Below are 23,759 nucleotides of genomic sequence, written 5' to 3'. Positions count from 1 at the left end.
TGCCTATGGGCACCTTTGCTCCTGGGGGAGAAATGAGAGAGTGATGGTCTCAGTGTGTCCATTCCCATCCCTGGGTCCTCCACTGACAGGTGGGATGAGGTGAACAGGCGACTTCTGCTCTGACATTTCATACTCCCCACTAGCAGAGGGCCTTTTGGACTCTTCTGTATGATATATATGTCTGTTTTTTTTTTGTTGTTGTTGTTGTTGTTTTTTGTGGTACGCGGGCCTCTTACTGTTGTGGCCTCTCCCGTTGCGGAGCACGGGCTCCGGACACGCAGGCTCAGCGGCCATGGCTCACGGGCCTAGCCTCTCTGAGGCATGTGGGATCTTCCCGGACCGGGGCACGAACCCGTATCCCCTGCATCGGCAGGCGGACTCTCAACCACTGCGCCACCAGGGAAGCCCCGTCTGTATATTTTTTGAAGAGCTGCTTAATTGGTTCAAAAAAAAAGGTTAATGCCTTTTAACAGTGATTATAGTTCATCAGGTATTCACTGGAGCCTTATAAGTGTCAGGCAGTGTGCTGCGTGCTAAAGGTACAAAGATGAATAAGACACTGCTCTCAAGGAGCCTACAATATGTGGGGATGACAAATAATTCCAAAATAATATGTGAAATTCTAAGCTCGAAATGTACAGAGAGTCCTTCCGGAGTACTTGTGCAGCTGGGTGTGAAGGGAAGGCTTCCCATAGCAGATGATGCCTGATTTGAGAAATAAGAGTTACCCAGCTGAATAAAAGTGGGAAGCAGATTTCAAGAACATAAACAAAAGCATATTTGCCATTTCCTCCTGTTCATTTGAATGGTGTTGGTTTGACCTAATCAAGTGAATTAGGTTTAGGTTTTCATTACTTCTCTAATGAAAATGAACTTCACCCTAGTGTCACAGAGTCTCTGTGCCTTGGGAATAGTCTCAGGCCCTGAGGGCCCTCATATCACTAGGCAGTTCTAATCACTAGAGTTAGGGTTTCTGGTGGTGAGGCTTGGCTGAGAGACCACAGGATCTTTGAGATCTTCGAGATCTTCGAGATCTTTGTCTTGCTCCCTTTGACCCTTTATCTTCCACTTAGAGTGTTGTGTGGGAGGCCAGGCTAGGTATCTTCACAACATACCATATAATATACAAACACATCATAAAACATACAAACATATGCCGTATAGAACCTGCAGGAAAGTGGTACATCTCAGAGTGATGGCTCCCAGAAGATGAGCTAGGTTTGAGCAGGTTCTCAGAAAACTGGGCCTTTGTGTCCTCCTTCTCCAGGATTATCAGGTATAAGTAACACCCACCCCCCTCCAACAAATGGAGAGGATTCTTCCACATGACTCCCTCTGGTTTTGGAACCATAATTGAAAGCATAAAAACAAGATGTCCCTGTTAGGGTGGCAGGGACAGTTACTCGAGCCGTCAGTCTTTCAGTGTGAGCCAGGAAAGCACAGTTGCTAAGGGTCCTCATCTGCACCCTAAACGATTGCCTTCCCCTCTCTCACTCTCTTCCTACTCCCTTCTGAACGCTGTGCTTTGTTCCCCTTTAGAATGGTGGTTTGGCCTGGAGTGATGATGCAGATGGAGGCCGGGGAAGAGAGATCTCCCGTGATTTTGCCAAGGTCTGTAATGTTTCCTTTGTGATAACGAAAGGGGCAGTTCTGCAGTGAGTCGTTGTATCTGATCCCCAAGGAATAAGGATAGAAGTGGCCTATGAGTCACATTTGTAGTCATTCAGATGGTTGTGTATCACTGGTGTAAGACTTCCTGCATAAGATGGAATTTTTCATTGTGGTGTTTTTTTTTCTCCCCTGGGGGCTTTGGGATTGCAGCTGTATGAACTGGACAGTGATCCAGAAAGGAAAGAGTTCCTGGATGACCTCTTCGTCTTTATGCAGAAGAGAGGTGAGTGTTCGGTCTACTCATCGTTTCAATTCACTGAATATTTATAGAGTGCCTACTGTGTGCAGGTCACTGTTAGCCATCCTCCCTGCAGAGTGCCAGCATCTTAGCCCAGGAGGACGAGAGCCATTTACTGCCAGTTGGTCCCATACTTATCAGAATAATTGACAACCAGGTTGAAGGGGGCAAAGAGGACCTGGGTAGAAAATGAATGGAATGATCATCCAGATTTGGTCCTGCTTTATTTTTGTCACTGTTCTGATTAACTGGTGTCTGGAGTCATTTCAAATTCAATTATACTTTTTTCTTAGCTTATAGCAGTCCTGGACATCACTTAAACTGGTATACGGGGCTTCCTGCTGTTGCGTCTAGCTTAACAGAGTCTTAGGAGGGCCAGTGAAAGAATAGAGGCCCTTCAGGATTTGTTGGGAGGATCTGAAATGATCCACGAAAAGGAAAAGCTAACTCTTTTTTTCTTATCCATTGGCTCTTTGATTTTTGCATTCACTGGCTTGGTTGGGGTGTTCCTGCAGTTTAAGTATAGGGCACATGGGCATCTGCCTTAAAATGCACCTTCCCACTTCCCTGTCCTTCTCTCCTTCTCACTCTTACCCACCCACCCACCCCCAGCCATCTCCACTTTGGACGATGGCATGTCTGAGTCTTGAGCCCAGTGACTCAACTTCCTGGCTTTGTATCCTGTCACAGCAATGGGTTCACCAGCTGGGTCAGCCCTCAGGAAGCATGGGCAGAACCCCAGCCTCTCTAGGAGATGATCCTCTGCAACCTGTGTAGCTCCATCTTCTTCACCTCAGGACAAAGCTGTAAGGGAGAGCTGCTCCTGCCAGCATGTTCCCTGGGATCCTGCCTGATCATGTATCCCTTGGTTTCTGTGTCAGCTCCTTTATTGAGACCTGGGAATGAAATCCTCCTCTTTATCCTGGGCTGAGCTATAATGACAGCCCCCAGCAACTAAATATGCTGAGTTAACTCCTCTCCCTCCCTCTTCCTCTCCCCACCAGCCCCATCCCTCTTTCTCTCCCCCCTCCTTCCCCTTCCTTTACCTTCCAAAGCCTTATTGCCTTCTTAGTAGCACGCCTATTATTGCTGGTTTGCTTACAAAGGCAGTCGAAAGTTTTGAGTCTCCGTTTCCCCCCATCCCCAAGCCTATCAAAGCAGTCTAAGCAGCTCTAATTAGTTTACTCCTCCAACTGTTATCTGGAGCTGCACGTGTCAGTAAAAAACAAGAATATAATCCCGAAAGATAATGTAACTGGCAGCAATGAAACTCCCTGGTTGCCCTGAGAGAGAGAAATCCACTTAATACTTTGGTCTCCCCCTCCAATTACCTTTTAATTATTTACAAGCTCCACAAGCCCAGCTGGTGCAAACCCGGGAGCTGATCTCATCTCAGAGGGGCTGCTATAACAATATAGATTTTAATCAGCAGTGTGGCTCCACTGCTTTATAGTCTATTGATACTTTATTGTTTTTCTCCCTTCCCAAAAGGATTTTTAGTTATATCAGCCTAGCCAAGAGTGAAGATCAGTAATTGTTTGTTTACTTCTATATGTCCCCACTAGACGAGGCGCTCCTTGAGGACAGCCACTTTGTCATTTCTCCAAGTCCCCAGTGCTAGCACAGGGCCAGACCTGGAGGCGGGTGCTGCTCAGGACGTGTTTGCTGTAGGAGCAGTCCTGTTGGTTTTCCTAACTCAGCTGCCCTACGCAGGGAAGCTGAGCTTCCCCTCCCCCACCTCACTCCCACCCACAGTTAGACAGCGGCCCGTGATTGGAGGTCAGCAGTAGAGAGCAGTGTGTGCTGAGTGTCCCGCTATTGCACAGCGCTGGGGCTACCAGACTGCCATCTAGTCTATTCCACCCAAAGCAGGAGTAAGAAACTCTCTTTGATCATGTCAGTTTATGGTTATCCAGGCCCTGAGTAAATCTTTTTTCTGTCTTCAGCACTTATGTTAGGTATTTCACTGTTTGCTGGCATCAGCAGTAGAAGGGAGATAGTCAAGTCAGTTTTGCTACTTGTTAATTACTCTAGTATAAGGTTTCTCAGCTCCAGCATATTGACTTTGGGGATTGGATAGTCCTTTGTTGGGGGTGGCACCCCCCGGTCTTGATAACCAAAAATGTCTGCAGATATTGTAAATGTCCCCTGGGGGACAAAACTGTCCCCCTGATGAGAACCACTGCCATAGAAGGATAGGAAAGAAGGTGAAGATCAAAAATTTCCTCTGCAGAGAAACTCTTCAGGGAAATCATCTTATCTCCACTCAGGTAGCAATGTTGAGGGCGGCAGGGCCTGTGTCGGGCAATAGGATGAACTCCCCGTCCGTGGCTGAGTGCCAAAGGGATGGGTGCTGGGGCCCCATCCTAGGCTGGAGCGTAGGGACCTGAGAGTTGCTGTAGCTCCAGCATGGGGAGAGTGGAGGCAGAAACACGGGGCATGCGTGGTGTACGTGGTCCAGACACGGCTGAAAGAACCCTTGTCTGTGGCCTGGATGAATTAGCTGGCACCAGACTGTGAAGAGCCGTGTTTGGCCAAGAAGTTAGCACTCCTGTCTGTGACATAGCTGAGTTATTGAAGTTAACATATGAGAAGTAGCGCCAGAGCTGTGCTTTCAGGAGGTTTGCTGTGGCAAACAGTGTATAGTTGGGCTGAAGAGGGAAGGCTGAGGCAGGGAGACTGTGGAGGTTGTTCCCTTTAAAATCACAGTGTTCTCCTCCCTGGAAAACTCATGGTTGATGGTCTAAATTAGAATGGGCAGTTCAAGGGGACTGGGAGCAGTTTGCGCTTCTAACCTTGGGAAGCTTGCTGTCTTTACTCTTCACAGAATGGGGAGACCAAGGGCCCCCGGACATTTGTGACTTATTTGTCACTCCCAAATTGGAGTGTCTGGGACACTCAGGAGCCCAATCTTGTTAGCTGGCTGGGTGCAAGGAGAAGCCTCATAGACCCTGGCAGTGGGTCAGCAACTCATCCTCCAGAGCTAATATGAAGGATAAGCAGTAGATTTCAAAGGAACCACTGAAAGCAACCTGAGTTTGAAAGGCCCGGTGACGCCCACCTGGGCTGTGAGTGGGCTGGGCAGCTTTGACGTGGAAGGCTCCACTGCAGAGGAAGTGGACCGGGCTCCAAGGGTGGCAGGACACAGCAGGCGGCCCCAAATGACTGCAGCTGCAGGTGATAAAACGGCTGTCCAGTGGGAGAGGGGCCCAGCCGTAACCGCTGCTTTGTGCTGGGTCTCTCTGGCTTGTTAACATGTTTGGGTGAATTGACTGCAGCAGATGGGCCTTTCAGCTCGAGGCACCTTGGTTTCTAGGCCAGACCGGGTGACTTGCACCTCGTGACCCCTCCCCCACCAGCAGAACAACCCGGCCCAGAAGGCGCCTGAGAAGAGGCCGAGGCAGTGCCCAGTCGGGCTCCCTGTGTCCTGCCTGCCTCAGGAACGGCTGCTGCAGCCTGTCGGGAGGCATGCGGAGGGGGAAAGAGCTCTGGACTGAGGAGTGTGAAGCCAGTGCTAACATCCCACCCTTCTCCACGATCCTGAGCAAATCCTTCCTCTTCTGGGGGCCACAGCTTCCTTATCTATAAAATGCGCAGGTTCAGTTAGAGTCAATCTGGAAGTTTCTTCCAAGTTCTCTGTTCTGTGTTATGTATCCCTGATTGTGTCTGTTGAGCTACAAAACAGATAATGAGCCACCCTCAATAATCAAAATAGAAGAAAAGCCCCTTGAGCAATTTTCTGTCAAAATAATTGTGTAAAAACTACACCAGGGACCCCCAGAACCAAATGCTTCACTCCTTTCCTTGGTGAATCATGTGTTCCTTTGGCTGACTGAAGCCAAACTGAATTAAACAAATTTCCTTTGATTGTGCTTCCCCGACAAATGTTTCTGTAGAAAGATGGGTTAGCTCTCAGAACACCCATGCCTCTTTTTCCTCACCTTTTGCCATGTGCACGTGCACGCACATACGTGCACGTTTTTGTGTGTGTGTGTGTGTAAAGCACACACACACACCTTTCTTTGTCCAAAAAACAAAGCCAAACATTTGTAAATAAAATTCTTGGTCTAATTTAACTCACGGTGGGTGATTCCTGAAGTATCATTCCCTGGTAGATTTTCCAGGGGGTACGGAGAGGGGGTGGTGCTAGTTTGGAAGTCTCATAAGCAAAGGCTTGTAAACAATTCCATTCTTCCTTCATCACTAAGGAAGAAGAGCTTGTTCTCTTGTTCCCCAGGCAGTGAAACAGAAGTGTGGTTTCATCAAAGAGGAGGGAGATGATTTTGCTGTTAATTTTATTATTGTTACCCCATGTACTTTACAGAACCCTTTCAACCCACTATCTGATCTGCTGCTCCCCACAGCTCCAGCTCTGTGGGGTGGAGAGAGCAAAGGTTATCACGTTAGCCATGAAGAATCAGCCCCGCACGTTAAATGACTCACCTGAGGCTACAGAGCCAATTTAGCACTTGGTCTCCTAATCCCCAGGCCAGGACTTTTTCTCCTCGCCTGCACTGCCCTTGAGAAACTTGGGCCCTGGCACCAGCAGCTCCATCACCTCCCGCTGGGGCAGCGGACAAGCCTCATCTCTCCTTCAGCCTTCTGAGCCCCAGAGACAGTGGCCCGCCTCCACAGGTCGGTCTCCAGTAGGGTCTGACAGCATCTAACTGATTAACACGAGGTAGAACTCTTCATGCAAGAAGAGTCTTCATCTCAGGGTAAGGCGGCTTATCTCTCAGGGAAGGGCAGATGTGACAATTCACAGTGGCTGGCACAGAAGCTGCCATCTGTCAAGGCAGGTTGGGGTTGGGGGCACGGGAGACAGAAGCCCTAACGGTAGCATCTTGCGCACACCCGGAGTGCCCACAAGCAAGGATCTCCCCTCCAGCCCCCGTCCCAGCTCGGCACACCAGGCTAAGGACCTGCTTGGTCATGTGGAAGACAAGTTTTGTCAAGACCTCACCGGAGAACTGCCGTCCCTCCCCCACCAGTTCTGTTCAGGGCTGCAAACTGACCTTGGTTTTCCCAAATGGATTGTTGGATCTGTTTTTGATGTGTATATACAAAGAATTTACTGTGGGAAAAGGGCTTGGTCTGCCTCGAAGTGCAATTTGAGTGTTTTTCCTTCTGTTGTGTGCTTATCTATCCATCTCAGGCAAGGAAATGTTCCTGACATATATTGCTTTGCCTTTTGGTGGAGGGAGTTTCTTGTATATTCTTTGTATCTTGCTGTAAATGGTCTGTGCCATGGCCACTCTTCCTGATAGACTAAAATATGATTGTTTTTGTCAGATAAAATAGGCTTCGGGGCTTCATATTCTAACTTTACCCACAAATGAAAGTCCAAAATGCAAATCTTTGTCTTAGGCCAGATCCTTTTCTCTCCCCAGGTGATCCAACCGCTGTTCAAGTACTGGGGTTTCCCCCCCCACTCCCCGCACTTTTAATAGTCATTTAAATACCTTATAACTACCCAGTTATCCATGATAATGAGAAGGGCCCCTGGTTTTTGAAAGGTGTGATTAATTTGAATAGCTCACTTTTGTCTTTAAATTCAACCTCTTCCCCTTCAAGGTCATTTATCGGTACTTCTAGCACTTCGTAAAATGGGGTTGATAGTTTTGCCTCCTTTTTTCCAAGGTGAGCCAATATTCAATAAATCGTCCTAAGGTTGGCGTAGGGAAAGTTTGAAGGGAGAGTTTGACCTAGTTACACTGTGGGAAAATCTACTAGGTCTTGAGAGGGAGGGGCATGGATTGGCAATGGAAGCTCAGACACCCATGCACTGCTCAGGCCAGAACACCCCTGAGTTGTTGCATCTCTCCCCGGCCAGCCTTCCACCCCTTCTCCTGGAGACTCGGGCCAGGTCTGTTGACCAGTAGCAGGCGAAGCAGAGATGACCCGACGGTCCACCTCCTTCTAACTCCTTAGCCTACTTCTCTGAATGTAGTTTTTATGGAAGGAAACAGCACAGCCATAACCATAATTTTATTTTATTATTGGCCATAGTAGAGTACAACACTGCACATACTGTTGAACTTCACCTAAAGCAATTAGTCTGAACTAGAGTATCAAGAAGGGTAATGGGTTTAAAATTAGCCTCTCAGGTTCGGTGCCTCCAGAACTCCCATGCATTGCTGGTGGGAATATAAATGGGCATAACCACTGGAAATCTGTTTGGTAATATTTACTAAAGCTAAACATATGCCAACCCTATTACCCAGCAGTTTCCCTTCTAGGTGTATCCCCGGTAGAAATGAGAGCTTATGTTCACTGAAAGACACATGCAAGAATTTTCGTAGCAACACCATTCATTATAGCCAAAGAGTGGAAAGAACTCAAATTTCCATTGGTAGTAGAATGTATGACTAAATGTTGGCATAGTCCTGTAGTGGAATACCACACAGCGATAACAAAGAATGAATTGCTGCTGTACCCAACTGGGATGACTCTCACAGGCCTAACGTGGCACAAAAGAAGCCAGACACAGAAGACTCTGTACTGCATTCTTCCATTTATGTAAAGTTCAAGAAAGTCACCTATAGTGATACATGTCAGGATAATAGTTACCTCCTGTCGGGGAGGGGGATAGGGGATGGATATTGATTGGGAATGGTAATGGAAGAGTTTTCTGGGGTGCTGGAAATGTTCTGTATTTTGATCTGAGGAATGGATACAGGGGTATGCACAGCAGTAAAGATCTGGTGGGCTGTATACTTAAGATTAGTGCACTAGGCTCTGTCAGTTAGACACCCCCCTCAGTGGGAAATCGGAGGTGAGGGCTGAAGCATACGTGTTGGTATTAGGATATTTGCGCATCCTTGTCTCTGCCCTGACCTGTGGAACAATCATCTACTCACTGCATGGCACACCACCAGAGCCTGCTGCCCAGTTTCCCGGTGGGAGGTATTTTCTACGTGAACAAGTCAGGGGGAAAAAAAATCACCAGTCATTCCTCTGCTTGTTGCTGGGGAGCAGGACTGGAGCAGGGCGGGAATTAATATGCAGAGGAATAAGCAGGAGGCCTGCCTGCCTGTCTGCCTATGCACATTCCCTGCTTAACGCGGGACTTAACTCTTCTAGGCTCCCTGGTCAGCCGCCCAGCTCTCTTGACAGGCTATGGAAATGATTAATGATCTTGTTCAAAGTCAGGAAAAAGCAGCGAGGGTCCTTGGCAGGGCCACGCCCTGGGTCCTGGGCCCTCACCCCTGACCAGTAGGCAGGAAGGCAGCCATGCGACTCTGTCTTGGGTCCCTGCCCCCTGATTGCTTCTGGTCTTGACTGGAATGTGCCCATTCTCTGTGGTGGGGAGGAAGTGGCCCTCCCCCCAACATTCCTGCCATCTCCCATCTTTGTCTTTAGTGCCAGAGGAGGCTATCTCCCCACTCTGCCCTCACCCCCACTAAGCTCTGTCTCCACGGTCTGAGTGCTGGGCAGACGAAGACGAGCCAAGTGCCAGGGAGCAGCTTTTGTTCAGCTCCATCTTCGCTGAAAGCTCGCGATCCCGGCTTTGCCCTGTGAGCGCCAGTGCCCAGCGGCATTCCCACCTCCAAGGGTTAAAGCCCCAGGAGCCCCCACAGCTTCGCTGGGTCCCGGCCTCATAAAAGCCTTTTCCACATCTCCCTCGGGCTGCCTCAGGCTCCCCCGCTGAAATCTGATAAGGGGCCTCTTTGTTGGAACTGTCAGTCTCCTTTATTGAGGAGGGAACTGGAGACCAGCGGCATTTCTTGGGGTACAGATAAGGCCCTGGATTGCTGTCAGAGGGAGCATGATTAATTACCCTCAATCCTAGCTCCTGCTTTGATAGCAGTGACTGACAGTCCACAGGCTTCCCCATCAGGTGCTCCCGCCCCCTCTGGGAGGTGTGATGGGGGCGGAGATTCGGCCTCCCGCAGGGGTGACACTGGTGACCCACCAAGAGCTCCCTGCAGTGGCTGCTGGCCTCCTTCCTGGTTCTCTGCAGGTTGCATTTGCATTTATTGTGGACTGAGGCCTGTCCCCTCTCAGGTGAAGAGCCTCTTTAGAGGAAGATGTAATCCAGCCCAGAGAATAGGCCAGAGACTCCCCCACTTCCCCACAAGGCTAGAGAAAGAGCCATTGCTTATGGACTTGAACTTCACAGACCTGGTCCTGAGCCACACAGGCGCCCTTCATTGGAGAAGATCCCAAACCGTCCATCTCAAGGTCACCTGGCAACATTATTTCGTAGTTCAGGCAAGCTCCTAAAATCAAGTTACCTCCCTTGGTAATAGTCACAACTATCCATTTTTTTTAATTTAGTTTAATTTAAATTTTGTATACAGCAGGTTCTTATTAGTTGTCCATTTTATACATATTGGTGTATATATGTCCATCCCAATCTCCCAATTCATCACACCACCACCACCACCACCACCAACCCCCCAAACTATCAATTTTTGTTTTTAAGTTTTTATTCATAGACTCATAGGACTTTAGAACTGGACGTCATCTGGAAGCAAATTCCTTGCTTCAGACTGACAGGGAAACTGAGGCCTGAATATTGTCGATCCCCCCCATCCCCACCCCCAGCGTGATGTATTGGTTTTCTTTCTTGTTCAGGTAGGGAAACTCAGCTAAAAGGCCTTCTCCCCTTCTCTTCATAGTTGAATCTCCTTGGGACAAGGGAGGTGGCTACCAGGCCCACTAAGCACAGAGCAGACTGCAGAGAGAGACCAGCCTGAGGACCCTGCCTCTCTCTTAGTTGTCAAAAGAATGGAAGCCAAGGCAGGCTTTGTGTCCGGATTGGCTGCATAACGTGAGAAAACCATGATGTCATCTAGAGCTGGGCCTCAGAATAGCTTCAGCTTTGTTTCTGAGGGTACTGAGGGGCCCGCCCACACTGGGAGCTACTTTTAGCAGTTTCGTGGAGGGCCAACCATGAGGAAGAAAATGCCCATTCCCCTTACCCACTCACTGATCCTGGAACCAGGGTGCCTGGCCAGGCCATAGGGGCCCTGGTGAGAGAAGCTATGACCCCCCACGTGCCCAGAGTGGGGCTGGGTTGCGGAGCAGCCCTGGCCTGTGTTTTCTCTCCAGCGGTGCTGAGAAGAGGTCACTCTGGGGATTTGAAATGCCACTTTGCTCCTTCCTTGTCTTCTCAGGTCCAGTATCTACCTGTTTCCCTTGCCCCTGAGCAGTTCCCAGCCTAATGCAGCCACTCTCTGTGTGACTATAAAAAAGGCTAATTTTTAATGAAATTTCTACATCTATGACATTGTTGTCTTTGAAAGAAGCCATCTCAAATGACTAGCCATTTAGTCTAGTGACTACTCTGAGCAAATCTATAATTCCTCTCTGGGGAGCTGCCTTCAGAGGCAGTTTGAGCCACACTAGATAATCTGTTGTGGTTTATGGCCACACCTCATCTTCACACAAAATCAGTATAAACAGCCTGGTCACTTCATCCTATTTTCCTGGCTTGTTTCCATGAATGACCATTTCTAAAAGTAAAACACACCCTTTACATATGAAGGTTTACCACCCTTGGAGAGAATCAAATGAAAATAGTGTAAACTCTGAAAGCTCTTCACAAACGGAGCGGTAGCTGGCTCTTCAAGGTGACAGTTCTGAAGGACAGCACTCCCCTGGCTGGACATGCCCTGCTTGACGGTCACTCACTCAGCCACGCCTGTTCTGTGGGCATCACAAACCCAGCCCCCTTGCCCTCTTTAACACCTGTCTCCCCTTCTCTTTGACCCCACTGAATGAAGTCATGGTTTCTTTACCTTCTCAAAATCCCCAGCTCTCCATCCATTCCTGTGCTGCCAGTCCTCTTATTGTAGGACTCAGACACAAAGGGCTTAACCACTCTGGACCTCGGTTCCCCAGTCTGTTTAATAAGGGTCGTGACCCCCCTAATGAACCTGCCAGGACCTGAGAGGAGAGGGTGACTTCTGTTCAGGGCTGTCAGCAATTAGACACTTCGAGTTAGTGACAGACCCTGGTGGGCACACCACAGCAGGAAGGAAGGAAATGCATTTAATATTCCCAGTTGGGTTAACACAGAGCTGGTTGCTTTGACTCTGAGAAGCAGGTTGGTTGGTTGGTTGGTTTAATCTGCATGGTAGTTTAGCTTATTAAACATTCTAATATTCAAGACATGATGAAGGAAAAACAATTCCTGTCTTCATTGAGCTTACAGTCCTCCTGGGATACCAGACGAACATATGTGAAACAAGTGTAACTATTTGCTGAACTTGTAGTGATTATAATAGAAATTCTGAGAGGAAAGAAATCCATGTGAACTGGGGTCGTTGGAAAATTCTTCCTGGAGGGAGTGAACGTTGAAGGCCAGTGTAGAGAGGATTTGAGCGCAGACAGGTCATTTTAGGCTTGATGAGGAGGGACAGGAAAAACAAAAAGTAGAGGAGAGAGGAGCTTGCCTTTAGGGGTGAGGGTGAGAAGACCCAACTGATTGGAGTGAAAGTGAGTTGTTGGGACATGCTTAAAATACATCGTACGTAATCTTCTAAGGAGTGTTGGGGAACCCGAGTCATGAGATTGAACATGTGAGGTGGGCTGGGTTGGCAATAAGAGTCATTGTGGGTTTTTAAACTAGGAAGCGAGTAATGGCGTGAAAGTGGTGTTTTCATTAGACGGTCTGGCAGCAGCGTGCAGGTTGATCACGTGGATTCAAAGCTGCTGGGGGCATCTGACGGTGAGCCAGCAAGGGCCTGGCCCAGGGTGGTGGCTGAGGGCCGGAGAGGAAGATGGCTTTGAGAGGGGCCTCAAAGCAGTAATCGGTGAGCCTCCCGACAGCCTAAAGGTGGGTGAGAGAGGAGGGAGAGGAGCCATTGCTGCCTCGGAGGTTCCTACCCAAGACCTCAAAGAATGATGGTGCTGCTGGAAGAAGAGGAAGTGATGGGAAAAGGGAGCTGGCCTAGGGGATGAAGCTGAGCTCACTGTGAACATCTGACCTGGAAGTGAACAGGTCACATGTGTAAAGATGTTCTGGAAGCTTCTGGAATTGAGCGCTTTGGGGACTTGGGTGAGGGGGCCTTGGGAGTGGTCCTCCCAGACTCTCCAGGTGATGCCCTGAGGGTATGAACTCGCCAAGGCCATGAGCGAGCTCGGGCAGACAGGCCTGCGAAGAAGGGAGGCCTTAGCCCTGTCCTGCCAGGAGACCAGTTCTGCTGCATGAGACTCCTGTGCTTATGACAGGAATAAGGTCTACTGTCCGGAACAGCACAGGGAGAAGTAGTTAACCAGCGCGCGAGCTGTCGTGCCAGCAGTCCTCTGATATTTTACCAGTGAATCTTTGAACTTAACTCTATGGCCCCTTTGTCCTTGACCCTCCAAAGACCAGCCGGTCAATACAAAGGTCTTCAAGACCTCTAGCTCCCTCCCCACACTGAGAAAAGAGACCCGGTCCCACCATAGCAGTGCCACGTGTTCGTGCTCACGCTACTTCCTCCTCATAAACGTGGCACCCTTCACTCCACTCTGGCTTGAATTACCCTATAAAAGAGTTGGTGAGGCCAGTGATCTAGAGCTGAGAAGAAAAATGCCATTCCTTGAGGGGAAAGAAGCAGGAGGAGCTGAAACAAACAGCCCTTCTCTAATCAAGCTGGCGTAACTCCACCAGGCAGGCAGTGAGACCTCAACAAGCCTGGGGTGGGGGGGCGGCCGCGGCACAGGAGGAGCAGCCTATGTACAGTAAAAGGACTTGCCATCAAAAGGCAACAAGTCTCATACCCTGCCCTGGACGGTGACCCTTCCTGCTGGAATTCTCCCCTCTGACCTCCAGATCATTAATCCCGAGGCTGCCAAATGACAGTCATCCATCACGCCTCCTGACGAGCATCCCAGCCGCCCGAGAAAGGAGCCTGGCCCCGCCCTCCCTGCCGTCCCCCGGTGCTCATTAGTGGGCCTTCCTGCTCGGTGCCAGGTTTCCTAATCAAGTCCCTGGCTCCTCTCACTTCCCTTCGGGGCCAGTGGGCGGAAGCGGCTCTGACCCTCCCTCTTTCAGAGGCCAGGGAGGGGTTGGAGTGAATTGTTGAGTGGCTTTTCATCCCCCTGGAGACCTGTGTGCCCAGCAGCTCCTTTGACATGGTGGGTACACAGGAGAGAAAAAACCATTTCTCTGCCCTGTAGCAGGAGAAGAGATGAAGAGAAAACAGGCAGTATGCAAATAAAAACACGGTTATAAACTGCACTGAGAGCTGCAGAAGAGAAGCCAAGGAAGCTCTCCAGGTGGACAATGGGGCAGGACCTCACCTGTCTTGGGAGTCAGGGAAAGACTTCCCTGAGGAGGCAGCTGAACAGCTTCTGAAGGCTCCAGAGGACTGAGTTGCCAAATCATTAGGAAAGAATCTGGAATCATACTGCTAGCAAAAAAAAAAAAAAATCTTTGAAGTCATTTAGTCTGGCCCTCTTATTTACAGGTGGGAAACAGACCCAGAGAGGCTGTGTGTTTTACCCAAGGCCACACAGCCTGTGAGTTGGACCTATCTTTCTGTTCTTCCCAAGGAGAACTGGCAGCTAGTCTGATAGCTTCCAGGCTTTGAGAGTTCGAGTCAAATTATACTTGTAAGCAGATTTATGAACATACTTCCAACTCAGCAAAAGGGTGGGCATCCACAGATGTCTTCTTTCTCTGCATGGTAATGACACAACCCTCTGTTTCTCTCTTTGCACAATCACAGGGACCCCCATCAACCGAATCCCCATCATGGCCAAGCAGATCCTGGACCTGTATATGCTGTATAAGCTGGTGACGGAGAAGGGGGGCCTGGTGGAGATCATCAACAAGAAGATCTGGAGGGAGATCACCAAAGGCCTGAACCTGCCCACGTCCATCACCAGCGCCGCCTTCACCCTGAGGACCCAGTGAGTGGCCAGAGCCTTGGGGAAAGGAAGCTAAGGCTGGAGAAAGGGGATGCTTTAACCTAGAGGAGAGGAAGGAAGGAAATTCCACTGTATAGTGAACAAGATGGGCGGAATTCCTGAAAGGGCCTGGAGCTTTCTGAGATGAATCCCTCCCTAACCTAAGTCATCCTGAGAGCGCCCCTTCCCAAGCATCTCCTGTGTGCTGCTGCTTCACTCTTCTGTTTCATTCAAACCTCACCAACAACCCCGTCAAGAAGGTTTTTGTCCCTGTTTCCCAGACAACAAGAACTAAGTCTCAGAGGTTAGATCGTTTGGTCAGAGCCATACCAGCTAGTAAGTGGTCAGGCTGAAGAGTCACGCCTGGGCTTCTGTCTCTGAAATTCACGCTTTTTCCAGGACGTCATCTCCCACACAGCGCCCCTACCCTAAGCCTGGCCCTTCCTACCTGACACTCAGCTTGCCCAGCAACAGCGGACCCAGAGGAAGGCAGGCACTGGGATCCCACTGGGATCGGCGACCTGTTTTTCTACCCATTTGAGTTAATTATAAGGGTGATAGAAGCAGTGAGAACAGGAGGAGCACTGGCGAATGAGGGCCAGAGGGGAATCTGTTCTTTCAGAACTCTGGACGTTATTCTGTGAAAAATACGGAAAGATCAGCCATGTATAGGTTAGGTGACATGTTAAGGCCTTGTTGAAACTGTTCCAGGAGAAGTTGGGAACAGAGCAATATCCAGCATAGCAGTCCTTCTCCCAAGGTTCTTGGGTAGCGAATTGCTTCTTGGGGCATCTGACACAAAGAGGGACATCACTTCTAGGTCCACACACAGTGGGAAGAATTGCTCCTGTCTGACCAGCCTGACTCAGAATGGTTAGGAGATCAAGGAGCCAGAAAGACATTGCAAAACATGGCATTTCTCATTTCTCCCAGGACACTAGAAAGGCGCCACAAAAACATGAAACGTTAGCGAAAGTATCTATTTCCCTAATGAACCGTGCCTCCACTTCGAGCTGCGTTTAGAATTGGGTAGCAGTTAGAGGGCCTGGGGTGGGGCATCGCTGTCCGGGAGGTTCCTCTTCCATCACATGCACCAGGTTGTGCTCCTTTGTCCTAGAGGACAGAGCCTGCCCCACAGAGCCCGCTTCCAGAGGCCCATCGACTTAAACTGGACAGCCCTCGTGCCACATTTTGGATGACTCTGGCTTCCTTCCTTCCTTCCCTCCAGGTATATGAAGTATCTCTATGCCTACGAGTGCGAGAAGAAAGCCTTGAGCTCCCCGGCCGAGCTCCAGGCAGCCATTGATGGCAACAGGAGGGAGGGCCGCCGGCCCAGCTACAGCTCCTCCCTCTTTGGCTACTCGCCCGCTGCTGCCTCTGCCGCTGCCGCTGGGGCCCCTGCCCTCCTCTCCCCGCCCAAGATCCGCTTCCCCATCCTCGGGCTGGGCTCCGGCAGTGGCACCAATGCCAGTGGCCCTCGGATATCCCCAGCAACCACTCTCAGGAAAGGTCTGCAGGGCCCTTGTGAGGAGGAAGGGCAGGGAGGAAGGGCGCCAAGTTCCCTGGGTCCAAGACCCAGGTGGGAGGGTGGGTTATGGGTTGGGTCCAGCTCTGGTGCCGTTGTCAGGTGATGGAGTCCCAGTGACAACCGTGCCCGTGCCAAATCGCCTGGCTGTGCCTGTGACCTTGGCCAGCCAGCAGGCCGGTACCCGGACGGCCACGCTGGAGCAGCTGCGGGAGCGGCTGGAGTCGGGGGAGCCCCCTGAGAAGAAGGCGTCTAGGCTGTCAGAGGAGGAGCAGCGCCTGGTGCAGCAGGCCTTCCAGCGCAACTTCTTCAGCATGGCACGGCAGCTGCCCATGAAGATCAGGATCAATGGCAGGGGTGAGTGCCGGGCCCGGGCGCCAAACCCCGGCTCCATTCGAGGGCCCGTTTACGTCCCGGGGACTGGGGTGGAGCCCCTCCAGGTTCTGCCCCCCTGGCCCCCAGAAGGATCTAGAGGCCAAAGAGCCACCCGAGGCTTTGGTGGCCACAGAGGTCTCAGTTCACCAAAGCTGAAGTCATTTTGCAGGGGACCTGCAGTTTCCTCAGGCGTGCCCTGTTCTCTAGCAAAGAGGAGAAGCAGTTGTTCAAGGAGGAGCAGGAGGCCTTGAGGGACAGCTGCCGTGTCTTCCCCGTCCCCTCCTGCCTTTTGATCTGTCTCAATTAAAGGGCTCACCCTTCACCCCAGTGCCTCACCATCTGGGAGAAAGACAGCACCTCCTTTCCGGAGGCTCAGTGAGGGGCCAGAGCTGCCTCAGGCCAGGCTGCCAGTGACCCCCGGGAGAGAGGGGAGGAGGAAATACAAGTTTGGCAGCATAACTGGCATCTTTTCCCTTCCCCTCCACATTTTTCAGGTGCCCCACCTTCTCCCCGCCCCTCCCCCCACCCGCAACCACGCACTCCACATCCCTTGTTCCCCTTGTTCCCCTTTCCCCCTCACACACATTTTCTTTGCCATTCTTGACTCTATCTCAGAACAAACATGTTGGGAAACAAACAAACGGGCTCGTGTTGGGAAGAAATCAGGTGTGAAGAGAGCTGTGCGTGTTCCCAGGCAGCCCCTCCCTGTCCCACTCCCCCCCTGGCGAGGAGCCGAAGGGAACTGGAGGTGACAGCCCGGACAGCAGGGCTCTGCCCTCTTGACCCAGTCAGGCCAGGTGCCCCTGGCCCTGCACAAGCCACAGGCTAATAGATGAGGCAGCTCATCTGGAAGAATTCTTGGCTCTCAACGTCATGAAAGGGCAGAGTCTCGGTGAGCCAGGCGAGGCCCTGTGTGCCAGCGCCTGCAGCCTTCCACAAACCACGGAGGGCTCAGATGGAGAGGGAGTGCCAGGTGCTGGGCAGGTAGACCCTCTCCTTGGGGACCTCCCAGCCTGGTTAAGGGGAGGAGGAGGCAAGGCAAATCCTCAGAGGAAGGGGCTGGGTCTTAGTGACCTCTGACGCCCCACCCGGTGGATAGTGGGTGCTCAGGGTTTGCTGAATCGTGTTGAAAGCATCAGTGCGCAGCTGCGAGCTGAGGTCAGCCTCCTTGCCTATGTGATGCCTCTTCTCTGAGAGCAGAGGGAGTTGGGAAGGTGAAGTGGTTCAGTGGAGAGAGCAAGCCGTAGGACGTTCACCAGCCTGGTTCTCCTGCCACACCTTACACTTGGCAGAAGGTTATCCAGGTGCTTTCTAACTCTGGGAGGCCTCAGCCTGCTGTGGCCAGGCCGGGAGGGTGGGAGAGCCTTGAAGGGAACGACAGAAATGCCGGAGGGCTTGACCGGGCCTGCTGTCTCCCTTGTCCCCAGCAGAGGACAGAGCAGAGGCCTCGGCTGCAGCGGTGAACCTGACCACGAGCAGCATTGGGAGCATCAACATGTCTGTGGACATTGACGGCACCACTTACGCAGGTGAGGCTCTTGGGGCTCTGAAGGAGGCGGCAGGGTGGCAGCCAGCCTCAGTACAGCTCCCTGCAAGACCCCCTTGTCACCGTTCTGTCTGAATATCTTCCCAGGGGTGGCTTCCTTTCAAGGTTCCAAAAGTAAAGTAGTTCTTCCGGATGAGGAGGGCTGAGGATTGCTAATAGGATGACAGATCCCCCTCCACCATTTTTTTTTTTTTTTTTTGCGGTACGCGGGCCTCTCACCGTTGTGGCCTTTGCCGTTGCGGAGCACAGGCTCCGGACGCGCAGGCTCAGCGGCATGGCTCACGGGCCCAGCCACTCCACGGCATGTGGGATCTTCCCGGACCGGGGCACGAACCCTTGTCCCCTGCATCGGCAGGTGGACTCTCAACCACTGTGCCACCAGGGAAGCTCCACCACCACCACCTTTGATAAAGTGATGGAGACCCCTTGTCTAACCCTTTTTTGATCAATGGTTGGCTCGTTATTTGAAAAAGTCATTTAACGTAAAGAATCATAATCAACTCTATCCACACCTTTAACATTGTATTATAAGTTAAATCAGTGTCCACCATTACAGTCTTTCAATGCATGTGTCTCCTTTCTTTGACTGGTTCAGCTCTTCTCTTCCTGGACATCATCTGTCATGGTCCAAGAACTGACACAGGCAAAGGAATCTGAGCGCAGCAGAATCAGCCTATATTTTCATGATTTTCCCCCCAGTCTTTTACAATTGTCTCTTCCTAGATCTAATTTGGCAACAGTTTTTTGTTGGTTGGTTGGTTTAGCACCTTTACGAAGACTTTCCAAGATGTTCAACTTAGTTTTCATAGAAACAGCAATCCGTTTCCCACTCCCATTTTGTTAGTGTAGAGATGAGTTTGGGGATAAAGCCAGCTGACTGGTTGTTTTTTGTTTTTTTTTGGCTGCATTGGGTCTTTGTTGCTGCGCACGGGCTTTCTCTAGTTGCGGCAAGCGGGGGCTACTCTTCGTTGAGGTGCGCGGGCTTCTCATTGCAGTGGTTTCTCTTGTTGCGGAGCACAGGCTCTAGGTCCGCGGGCTTCAGTAGTTGCAGCGCGTGGGCTTCAGTAGTTGCAGCACACGGGCTTCAGTAGTTGTGGTACGTGGGCTCAGTAGTTGTGGTGCATGGGCTTAGTTGCTCCGCGGCATGTGGGATCTTCCCAGAGTAGGGATTGAACCTGTGTCCCCTGCATTGGCAGGCGGATTCTTGACCACTGTACCACCAGGTAAGTCCCTCCAGCTGACTCTTGTTAAGCACAGCTTGATGAGTGGGGGCCCCAGAGCACGGGCACACTGGCCAGTGGCCTCCTGCTGGGAGCCTGGGCATCAATCACCTGTTTTAGAGGGGGCATGGGGAGGTGCCCAGTGGAGGGGGCTTAGAGCTGCACCTTCTATCAAAACCAGGGGCATTTCCACAGGGCATGCTTTGAGTGCTCCTGCTCTGGGGACTGGGGCCAAGGCCGCTCTGGATCTCTGCCGGGCCACTTGCTGGGGGCATCACGCTTGGGGCCAGGGAAGGGGCAGAGTTCCTGGAAGCAGCCTGCAGAGAAGCAGGGATGCCAAGTTGCCTAGCCACTCACCACAGAGTCAGTGCTTCAGAGACCACGCCACGTTCAAAGGTCTCTGCCTAACACAGACCCCTCAAGGAGACTGGGCGAGCTGGCGGCTAGGGCCTGGATGCCCTTTGCCTTCTGGTGGTGCCGTGTGGTCGAGGAGGTTTGGGGGTTGGGAGTGGGTCTGTGTGGAAAGCAGGGAAAGGGGAGATCAGTGCCTGGCTCTCCATCTCCTCTCATCCTTTCTCAGGAGAGAGGAGGATATGCCTCCTCTCCCTCAGCATGGGGAACAGTCAGAAGAGAGTTGAAGGCTCCCCAAACCTCACTTGCCTCAATCCTGTCCCACCTGTGTCCTTTCTCAGTGGCTGTGCAGTCACCCAGGCCCGGAGCTTGGAAGTCATTCCTGAGAGCCCCTCAGGCCCATCACCCACCAGAGCTCAGCAGACGCCACTGCTCTGCTGCGTCCCCGCCGCATGGCCCTGGTTCAGACCTCTCTTCTCCCCTGTTAGAGTAGCTCTGACTTGCAGGCTTCCATCCACCCACATCCTCCCAGCCCCACAGAGAGCTCTGAAATGCCCGTCTCGTGATGTCCGTCCCCTTCTTCCCCTTAAAACTTCAGGGGCTTCACAAGCCCCACAGGATACGACCCCGGCAGCCTAGAGACACGCAGGCCTCTATTTCCTCGCGCTGCCACCTCTCCAGCCTCCTGTGCCGCATGCCTGCCTTCAGCTCCCCCCGGGCCTACCGCGTTGCTGCACCAGCCTCCAGCACGTTCGCCGCCTCTCTCTGTTCTTTGTTCTCTCAGATTTCCTCTGCCTGCCACGCCGTCTCCTCCTCGTCGTGTGGCCACTTTTTCTAAAAAGTCCAGGCATGCTCTCCCGCCAGAGCTTCTCCTGACCCACTTTCCCCTGCCCTCCAAAGCCGCCTTTTTTCCCCACAACACGCTGGGTACACTTCACTTAGAGCCTTTGTGACATTTCAGCAAAATGACTCTGTCCGTCCCCCTCACCAGCCTGTAAGCACCTGCAGGCAGGGCAGTGTCGGCACCTAGCGCAGCGTCCAGCATGGAACCTCCTCGCCCAGAGTTAGGCGGCAATAGATACAGTGGAATGAACTGAATCCCTGAACCTGTCCCTCCTCTCCCAATGTGCTCACACTTGCTTCTCCCCGCCCCCACTCGCTCAGGTGTGCTGTTTGCCCAGAAACCTGTGGTTCACCTCATCGCAGGATCCGCTCCCCAGAGCATCGGCAGCAGCGCCAGCAGCAGCAGCAGTTCTCACTGCTCGCCAAGTCCTACCTCGTCCCGGGGCACCCCCAGTGCAGAGCCCTCCACCAGCTGGTCCCTCTGAGGGGCAGGACCCAGCTCCCAACTCCCTCCACCCTCCCATCGAGAGTGGAGGAAGCTGATGCACAGAATTTACCTCATCTCATGGAGCCCACATCAAACACCATTTGGCCAGATGTTGAGAGTTTGGACCTGTCCGTCTGTCCAGGCTCCATCAGGTCCTGCTGTACTCTAGAGGCAAGGAGAGGCTGGAGGGGCCTGACAGGGCAGCGTTGTCCAATCAGGGATTGTCCTGGAGAACTGGGCGGGGTCTGTGGGCGTCCAGCTTCCTCCAGGGCTCCCAGGCCACCTCCCATCCCGGGCACAGTGTATTGACAATCTGTAAGCTGACACAGGGCTGGAGGCCCTCCACATCCCTTCCCCTTTAATTTATTTCCCTTCCCCTGCTTTCTGCCGTGACCCCAGGGTCACTGGTCTCTTCCCCTGCTCAGTCCCCCAGTCTTTGACTCCAGTGTGGGGCTGCTAGGAACCAAGAGCATGTCTTTGTGGCCCTTCTCTGCTGAGCATGGCATGGGGTCCTCCCAACCCACCTTGCCTCCCATGTTTGGTTCTTGGGGTGTGGGTCTCTCAAATTCAAGTCTTGAAGCAGTCCTCAGGGCCCCATATCCCCCTTTTAATGGTCCCAAGACAGGGATCATGAGGGCAGTCCTCAGGACCCAGGGCCTGCTGGGCATCTGCTGAGGGAGAGGCAGAGCCTCAGGGGCTGCCCAGGCAGGCCCTGGCACCCACTCCACTGACCCTTTTCTGACCCTGCCAGACCTCACGTCCCCACTCATCCCTGTTGGCCAGCTCTCCCAGGAAACAGCCCACTTGTCCCTTGGGCCCCTCTTCTTCTCGTGGGGCCCAAACCTGCCAATGTCAGGTTCATTGAAATACCTCAGATTTGTAACTGTTGATGTTTGATTCTTCAGGAAGTATTTGCATCTCTGAAATCTTTTTTATATGTGTTTGCTGACTTTTGTGTTTTTTTTTACTTTAAAATTTTTATTGTTGTTATTGTAGCACCAAAGAAATGAAAGCAGATCACCCCAAAAGCCGAGCAAATGATTTGGTACCCCAGCCCCTCCGGCCCTTCCCTAAGACCCCAGTGAGGGTGCGAGCGAGGCAGCAGGAGAGACGACTCAGGGATCACAGTGGCAGGAGGAGGTGGAACGGAGAGGCCCGCTCTCACGCAGGTTGGATCGTGAAACCACACCGGTTCTCAAGATGGCCCTTGACCCATTTCCCACCAGAGCAGGGCAGTCCCAAACCCCAGCGCCCAGTTCACCAGGGTGGGGGCAGGGCATCTTCCCTTCACTCAACATTCCCACCTCAGGGCAGGAGTGGGCTGTGGAGGCCATGGACCTTGGAGAAGTTGAGCTGCCCCAGAGGGTGAGGAGATGCTGAAAGAGCTCTGTCTCTCCTCTTGGACCCTGGGGTGGAGTGGGCTGTTCCTGTGTCCTAAAGAAGAGGTGATTCTCACACAAGGCGCGCCTCTCAATCGAGTAAGCCCTGCAGTGTTCAGTGGAACCCCACCTGCTGTGACATCATCGCGCTGTGGTGGTGGGAGACCATGGTGGCACAAGCCCACGCACGACTAACGCTCAGTCCATCTAGGAAAGGAAAGGGAAATCATACGCTTGAGCACAAAACACATACCTCAGCCCAGTGAGCTGCAGCTGCACTGACTGCATCTTCTCTCCCTTCCCTAGCCCTCCACACTGTCTCACACTCACACATACTCACACACACAGCCCCATCCATTGGGGGCTGACCCTCTCCTGGCCTCACCAGGCCGGCACAGGGCCTGGCAGAGAAGGGCGTCTGAGGTCCGTGTCAGGGAGGAGCCCGGTTGGCTGGCGCTGGGCCCACTTGAAGGCATCGCAGACATTTGGCCAGTGTGTCTTTCTCAGGGCTTTGGTCACAAAGGATGGACTCTTCCCACCTGGAGGACACAGGGGTGGTGCACTGTGTCTTCCTGGTTGTTGGATCCTCTCCCTTTCCTCAGGCAGCTTGCCCAGCTTGCCCTCTCAGCAAGCCCTCGCTGCCCTCAAGGGCAACAGCAGGGTCTCAGCCTGAAAGCCCGAGGGTGGGAGCGCCGGCAGGTGCCCCCAGAATGGGGCCCTGGGCCAAGAGGAGCTCTCCTGACGGTGCAGCCCTGAGGTCACATGGCAGCCATTGGCCAGGGCCGCTCCGTCCCCTCCCCCTCCCCATCTTACTTGTATTTAACCAGGAAAAAATGTGATAGCACATGGGTAGCCTAGGCAGTGGATAAATACCTCAGAAGTCCTCTTGCAGCAAGTGTCTGTATATGTTGTGGTCATTTTCTATCTTACATGTTCTCGAATGTTTATATTTCAATAAACCTCTACCTCTTCACACAAGCAGGTCTCGCAGGCGCTTTCAGTGACTCTTTCATTTGACAGTACTAGGGAAGAGGCGAGGACCTTCAGAATGAAAGGGGCTAAGTGAACTACTCCTCTGATCCCTTGATTTTTCCTAACCCTTCTCTTCGCTGCTCACCCATCGTTTTCCCAAAGCGCTTACTCTCAGCCTGTCTTCTGTATTAGCTGGGCACTGCTGATATTGCATGATCACCAAAACTGACTCCCCTGGTGTCACGTCAGGGTCCCAGCAGGCACAGGCCCAGGGGTCTCCTCCATGAGCAAGCCCTCTTTGAGCTC

General features: G+C 52.1%; 1 protein-coding gene across 4 annotated transcripts in view; it reads left to right on the top strand.

Moving 5' to 3' along the window:
* The window catches only part of ARID3B (AT-rich interaction domain 3B), a 54,417-nt gene extending 30,885 nt beyond the window's left edge, over positions 1-23,532 (top strand). Inside the window, exons 3-9 of one of the 4 annotated variants that reach the window (XM_079914226.1) lie at positions 1,540-1,611; positions 1,822-1,894; positions 14,575-14,758; positions 15,984-16,264; positions 16,383-16,637; positions 18,086-18,184; positions 22,099-23,532. In XM_079914226.1, coding sequence (XP_079770352.1) covers positions 1,540-1,611; positions 1,822-1,894; positions 14,575-14,758; positions 15,984-16,264; positions 16,383-16,637; positions 18,086-18,184; positions 22,099-22,112 — 978 coding nt within the window. In that variant the 3' untranslated portion in view covers positions 22,113-23,532. Of the gene's footprint in view, positions 1-1,539; positions 1,612-1,821; positions 1,895-14,574; positions 14,759-15,983; positions 16,265-16,382; positions 16,638-18,082; positions 18,185-20,936 lie in introns of all 4 variants that reach the window. The other 3 variants (XM_079914224.1, XM_079914225.1, XM_079914223.1) reach the window with 3 other exon arrangements.
* Positions 23,533-23,759: the final 227 nt, after the last annotated feature.

This window comes from Stenella coeruleoalba (assembly GCF_951394435.1).
Source record: "Stenella coeruleoalba genome assembly, chromosome: 2".
Taxonomy (NCBI): domain Eukaryota; kingdom Metazoa; phylum Chordata; class Mammalia; order Artiodactyla; family Delphinidae; genus Stenella; species Stenella coeruleoalba.
Note: the sequence above shows the minus strand (reverse complement) of the source record. Positions and strands in the feature narration are given on the sequence as shown.